The sequence below is a fragment of the Salvelinus sp. IW2-2015 genome, linkage group LG10 (assembly GCF_002910315.2).
Source record: "Salvelinus sp. IW2-2015 linkage group LG10, ASM291031v2, whole genome shotgun sequence".
NCBI lineage: Eukaryota > Metazoa > Chordata > Actinopteri > Salmoniformes > Salmonidae > Salvelinus > Salvelinus sp. IW2-2015.
In genome coordinates, this window is record NC_036850.1 from 1,205,477 (window position 1) to 1,212,771 (window position 7,295).

The 7,295-nt window shown below is 42.4% G+C and overlaps 1 protein-coding gene across 2 annotated transcripts in view; it reads right to left on the minus strand.

Annotated features, from left to right (window-relative positions):
- daam2 (dishevelled associated activator of morphogenesis 2) overlaps positions 1-7,295 on the minus strand; it is a 245,644-nt gene that overhangs the window by 34,913 nt on the left and 203,436 nt on the right. For both annotated transcript variants that reach the window (XM_023995098.2, XM_023995099.2), the window contains exons 12-15: positions 6,434-6,492; positions 5,949-6,133; positions 5,265-5,552; positions 3,022-3,129 (exon numbers count right to left, since the gene is read on the minus strand). In XM_023995098.2, coding sequence (XP_023850866.1) covers positions 3,022-3,129; positions 5,265-5,552; positions 5,949-6,133; positions 6,434-6,492 — 640 coding nt within the window. The remainder of the gene's footprint in view (positions 1-3,021; positions 3,130-5,264; positions 5,553-5,948; positions 6,134-6,433; positions 6,493-7,295) is intronic.

Consider the following 7,295-nt stretch of genomic DNA (forward strand, 5'->3'; position numbering starts at 1 on the left):
TATCGCATAGCCTAGCTTGAGACTCAAGTTTTGAAATATAAGGGACTCTATGTTATATATAATAAGGGGTAGGCCTACATGGAGAAAATCTGACCTCTTTTATAATATATGAAAAAAAGGCAAATGCATGAAACAATATTTATTTCCAGTCAATGTAAATAACCTATAATTTTTAGGAATTCTATTTAATTGGAAATGGAACTTTGCCCTGTGCTTCTCTGCCCATGCACGCTAGTCTATAGGCTATTGATCATGTCATTGCTATCACACAATACATTGTAGGCACAGTTGATCTGCGGCGCCCAGCAGAGAATTGCACTTGGCTTTCATTTTGACTCAAACGGATCTCGACTATGAAAAGGTCGGTGARCACTGTTCTATTCTATATAGGCTATGGCTGCCTATTGTGATCATTACTGTTATATATAGGAATTATGTTCTTGCCTGATAGTCAATTCATTATAGGCCTATGGTTTATTAAGGGTAGGTCTATGTGAGTCGCATGTTAAATGCAAGAGTCATGTATTWACGTAGTACTACAAGACTATTTGGCCTGTAATGCAAAATCACGTTAGATGGTTTGTTGTGTGCGATCGATTACAGTCGGGTACAGGGTAGGTTTTATGATAATTTAATTATCGTTTGAGTACCAAATGATGTCCCACCTACATTTTTTGCTGGCCCTGCCATGAATGGATTTCTGCCTTCTCCACTAGCCAATTCCAAATCTAAACTAATTTCACACATATATTACTTAGTATATGTAAAGACCAGATTAAATTGAGAATAGTCTGATGGGTGAGAATATAATCACTTATGAATGAAGCRCAGTGTGTGCAGTCTAAGGCAAGAAACAGCACATGCATCATGTAGCCCATAGGCCTAGACYCGGAGCGCACAAAACATTAGGCACACCTGCTCTTTCCATGACATAGACTGACCAGGTGAATCCAGGTGAAAGATATGATCCCTTATTGATATCACTTGTTAAATCCCCTTCAATCAGTGTAGATGAAGGGGAGGAGACACGTTCAAGAAAGATTTTTAAGCCTCGAGACAATTAAGACATGGATTGCATATGTGTGCCATTCAGAGGTTGAATGGACAAGACAAAATATTTAAGTACATTTGAAAGGGTTATGGTAGTGTTACTGGTTTGAGTGTGTCAAGAAATGCAACACTGCTGGGTTTTTCARGCTCAACAGTTTCCTGTGTGTATTAAGAATGGTCCACAACCCAAAGGACATCCAGCCAACTTGACAACTGTGCGAAGCAATATCGTSAACATGGGCCAGCATCCCTGTGGAATGCTTTCAACACCTTGTAGAGTCCATGCCCCGACAAATTGAGGCTGTTCTGAYGGCAAACGGGGTGCATCTCAATATTAGGAAGGTGTTCTTAATGTTTTGTGCACTCAGTGTATCCCTTACGGACTCGGGAGGGGGCGAAGGTTCGAGATCAATGCGTCCTACGAAACACGACCCTGCCAAGCCGCACTGCTTCTTGACGCACTGCTCGCTTAACTCGGAAGCCAGCCACACCAATGTGTCAGAGGAAACACCGTCCAGCTGGCGTTCGTAGTTAGCTTGCAGGCGCCAGGCCCACCACAAGGAGTCACTAGAGCGCGATGGGACAAGGAAATCCCAGCCAGCCAAACCCTCCCCTAACCCAGACGAAGCTGGGCCAATTGTGCCTCTGGGATTGATGTCTCAAGCACTACGGACCACGAAACAGAGCAGAGTGCATGCCTATCATGCAACTCTTTTCAAATCATCAATAGAGTCACATCATGCAGCCTTAGAATGTATTAGAAATCAAAACATATAGCATAGCCTAAGGTTTGTATCAAAACTAAAGTTGCATAAATAACTTTAAATTAAGCATATAGGAGGACCTGTTTCAAATMACCACTTTGTTAAATGCTCAACACAGAATGTTTGCACTCCCTCGGAAATCGTTTGGGGYAAAATATCCTTTCGATTTTATTCAGCTATGTTCAKTTGTATTCTTATTTCTATAAATTAATAAAAAATAATGCCACGGGAATTATATTATTGTCTGCTAAATGAACCAGTGTAGCCCACACCCACATGGCATAGCCAGATCAAGGCCTAACTTAAGGACGACTCAGAATATGTTATTCTATTCTTCTGAAATAGGCTACATTGTCTTCATATCATAATGTTTCTTGAGAGCTGCCTAAAACAAATAATGGATTTATTGTGATTGTGTAGGCTATATTAAATGGATTTATTACACTTTTTATAATGTAGCCCTCGATGTTCCAAAGMTTCGAATCAGTGTCTTGTAGGCCCAGAGATACTTAATGTGTTTATGTTAATTAACAGCCAATTAACGTAAGACCGGCACTTATTTGCATGGCAGTTACCAGCTGACTAAATTTCATGACCACCACAGCCCTACTTTTGACCAGAGCTCAATGGGCCCTGGTCAAAATGAGTGCATTATGTAGGGAATTGGGTGCCATTTGAGGTGCAGCCCATGAGCCTGTGAAGAACCTTGCCTGCCCCCTGCACTGAAGACACTACTGCACGCTCCAGCTCTTTGACATTCACAGAATCAGCCATTCAGGAGGGAACAGCACCTAAGGTTAGCATAAAGCCATGAGTAAGCCAGACTCCTGGCTTTGGGACTAAGGTCCTCTTCAAAAGGTCCTCTTCAAAGGTCCTCTTCAAAGGTCCTCTTCAAACACACACACATGCGCACGCACACACACACACACACACACACACGCATACATACATTCTGTCTCACATAGACAGGCACAAGCACATGCACGCACACACCACGAAATCAAGGCTCAATGCATTACTTCAAACACAATCAACCCCTTTCTGCCACTGCAACCACACAGTGCATGTCTACATATTTTACATACACTACCAACATGCACGCACACAGACACATATCAATCCCCACGATAGTTGACAGTTTAGGTGAAAACGCCCCACTAACTAAAAATGCTGTTTTACTTATCCAATCAATTCAAAGRGTACATACTTGCTGTCTCTGATAGGCCGAGAACATCTTTTCGATGTCCTTGAGGTCGAGGATCTTGAAYGCCCTCAGGTCATCGACGTCGTGCCAGATGGTGCCAGTGATCTTGTTCTGCGAGGTACARAGGCGGGACATAGGGTGGGCATAAATTGAGGGTGGATTACAAACTCTGAAGTTTCCTGCAGGTACAGATCTAGGATCAGCTTCCCCTCCCACCGATCCTCAAATTAATTAGTGGGGAAAATGTTAAACTGACCCAAGATCACCATCTAGGGGCAACTTCACCCTAGACCAGATTATAAACGGTAATAATCGAGGATTGGAGGGGGGGGGGGCACTGCATGTGCTGTGTGCCAGAGATGATTGCAGAAAAATGTAAGTAAGAATTTTAGCAATTATACATTGTAATAAATTATGCCCTAACTAATAGTTAGCCCCAAAACAGTCTACTGCATAGGCCTACTATTTTTCTAATTAGCTAGCAAGTTAGCAATGTTAGTCATTTCGGGCAAATTTAAAAATGTTAAAATCATCTTTTGAGAAGTGTAACTAGATKAAAATAAACTTTTTATTTCAACTAATTTTAACATTTAGTCAACTTAAGTTTTCCCATCTCAAGAGGTTGAATAAAAAATMACTATATTAAGTACCAATTAAGTGCCAAAAAAAGTTACAGGTTAGACCGTGACATGGTTGACGATTTCTTCTTAAATCAGCCATAAATCCCCTTGTGACCAGTAATGAAACGTGTTGTGTGCAACAGGGATTGGCAATTGAATYCAAGCTTCACCAAAAAAATGAAACTTAAYACATTTATTAGCCTATTTATGAGTAACAGGGTTGAAGTGTTATGGTCGACTCGCTCAGTTTTCCACCACAAAACAACAGACAATGGCCAAAAAGAGTAGAACCGGCTTACCTGTTTTACTCTACGATTTGACTATTAGATGTTCAATATTTGTTTCGAAAACAAATATTGATAAAGGAACAGTTCGACCATTTAAAACGAGAGTTCAGTTCACGTAACAGGGTTGACCTTAAAGTAAGAGACATATCTAAATAAATCCTTAATCACATTAAATAAATAAATAGTCTTCAGAAATGACTTTGTCAGAGCAACAAAATAACTAGGGTTTTACAATGATGGTGAAACTTGMTTAAAATCTTCAGAGAAATGACACAGGGTTGATGGAGGGTACGTCAAAATGCAGAATCTTGGCACTTTAGCAAGCCTCAACTCACATAAAACATCTGATTAATTGAATTATKCATGTGGTCTATATTAAAGGGCACTTCATTTAATATAWCAGGCTTTTAAAATTCAATATTGGGYTGCAWAAGGCACTCATTTCGTGGAACGACCCATGTAACAAATGATGTACTTACTAAAAGTTAACCCAGGACAGAATAGAGTCTACTGCATATTCTCTGTCCTGAGAAACTCAATTCAACAAAATGGGCTCCATTCAGCGCATAGTGAAATGCTAGCACAGTGGTCTGTTGCAATATACGTTCATCAATCACCATCGTAAGGACCTTAGCTGGAATTCTAACAACCTCCTCTTCATAGTCTAAATTGCACACCTACTCATACCAGGGTTTTTCTTTATTTTTACAATGTAGAATAATAGTGAGAAAAAAAATAGTTAAATAAATCAAAATATATTTTATATTTGAGATTCTTCAAAGTAGCCACCCTTTGCCTTGATGACAGCTTTGCGCGTAGTGGGACTATCATTTGTTTTTCAACAGGACAATAACCCAAAACCCTTCCAGGCTGTGTAAGGGCTATTTGACCAAGAAGGAGAGTAATGGAGTGCTGCATCAGATGACCTGGCCTCCACCATCATCCGACCTCAACCCAATTGAGATGGCTTGGGATGAGTTGGACCACAGAGTGAAGGGAAAGCAGCCAACAAGTGCTCAGCATATGTGGGAACTCCTTCAAGACTGTTGGAAAAGCATTCCAGGTGAAGCTGGTTGAGAGAATGCCAAGAGTGTGCAAAGCTGTCATCAAGGCAAAGGGTGGTTACTACATGATTCCATTTGTGTTATTTCATAGTTTTGATGTCTTCACTAGTATACTACAATGTAGAAAATAGTCAAAATAAAGAAAAACCCTTGAATGAGTAGGCGTTTCCAAACTTMTGACTGSTACTGTACATTAACACAAATATATTTATATTAAATGTAGCCCTAGAAGTGGTTATTTCAGTGAAATCAGACAACAGAGCAGTACTCTTTACCTCTCCCAGCTTGGCCCAGTTGAAGGATTTGAGCGGGTGCGAGGGCTGCGGGATAGACTTGGAGCGCATGGTTGCAGTGGTACCAAATCCAGGTGGGCCCAGAGGAGGTGGGATTCCAGAGAAGATGGGTGGAGCTCCAGGAGGAGGAGGAGGGCCTCCAGGTGGAGGAGGGGGAGGAGGAGGGCAGCTGAATGGCAAAGGGGGAGGTGGCGGAGGGAAGCCTCCGGTCATGGGGGGAGGGGGGACGGGGCCACCAGGGGGCGGAGGAGGGAAAGGTACGCTGTCACCCTATCGGTGGAAAGAAAGACAAAATGACGGGATGATTACAAGTTAGAAATAAGAAAATCAAACAATCTATTAAATACTTTTATTTGCACACCATTAAACCAAAACAAACTATGGAGCATTTGGCATTACATTAAGAATATAACATGTGGTTTCAAACCAACCTTCGAACAGTATGTAATTGAACATGACCATGTGCTTGCCTTTTCTTAATATGTGTAAAAATATGTATACTGTTGAAACTACATTGCTAGCAATGGGACAATAAAGATTTTCTGAATCTCAATCTTTCACTACAATTTGCCAACCCTAAGGCTACAGACATACAGAGATTTTGCATCGAATAATGAAAACTTAARCTAAAACAGTGGGACAAGAAGAGACATTGTGCACGCTTACTGCTATGTCACTGATGCGCGAGTGCAGGTCGAGCACTTGGTCCCGCGCTGACCGCAACTCTACTCCCTCTCTCTGTAGTTTGTCCTTCATCTTGTTGAGGGTCTTCATCATGTCCTCCTTCTCCTGCGTCTTGGTATCACATTCCCTCTCTTTCCGCTCCAGCTTGGCCATAAGCTCTGCGTGGTCTAAAAGAGCACATGGTGAAGAAGATGTCATTGCTGTTCAAATTGTTGTATATTCTCAAATTCGCACACACTAGCACTCGGACTTGCACACACGCACACAAACAGAAAGGCACACACTACACCTACACACGGTAGACATTCACAAGCAAACAGAAGGACACATGCAGACACAAACACACACACACACGGCTCTCTGCATCTCTGGCCAAAGGCATAACACAATCCCATAGATGCACTTCTGCACTATGGCCAGCATATGGCGATGTTTCAAACAAGTAGAGCTAGAAGATACCGTTTTACCTTTCCTGAACTTCTCTGCTTGGTCTCTCCATTGCTTAACCTCATTTTCATTGACCAACCTGTGAGGAAAGACAAACAACATGGCTCTTAACCTGATCAAAGTCTATTTGGTAACAAACAGGGCTCGATGGTCCACGCCAAATCGAGCCAAACGGTCAATTCAATACATGGATTGGAGGAAAAACGGGCCATTTCAAATCAAATCAAATGTTACTTGTCACAATACACATGGTTAGCAGATGTTAATGCGAGTGTAGCGAAATGCTTGTCCTTCTAGCGCCGAACGTGCAGTCGGGAATGCTACCGTGCTCGGATTTCATCAACCTTATTGTCAAGAGACTGGACATTGGCGAGTAGTATGCTAGGGAGTGGAGCGCGATGTGCCGTCTCCGAAGCCTGGCCAGGAGACCGCCTCGTTTGCCCCTTTACGGCGTCGCAAAGGTCGCCGGCCTGGGATCAGATCCATTGTATTGGGTTGGAAGGCAAAACACTGGATCCGTTTCGGAAAGTCAATATTCCTGGTAGGAACGATGATGAGTTGACGTTAATCGTATATTCAGTAGTTCTCCCGACTGTATGTAATGAAACCTAAGATTACCTGGGGTACCGATGTAAGAAATAACACATAAAACAAAATACTGCATATTTCCAAGGAACGCGAAGCGAGGCGGCCATCTTCTGTTTCGGCGCCGGATGTTTCTTTCAGGAGGCTGAGAAATTCGGCTTGTCACCAAAAGCACTCACAAACTTCTTACAGATGCACAATCGAGAGCATCCTGTCGGGCTGTATCACCGCCTGGTACGAACTGCCCGCCCACAACGCGTAAGGCTCTCCAGAGGGTAGTTGGGTCTGCGAACGCAC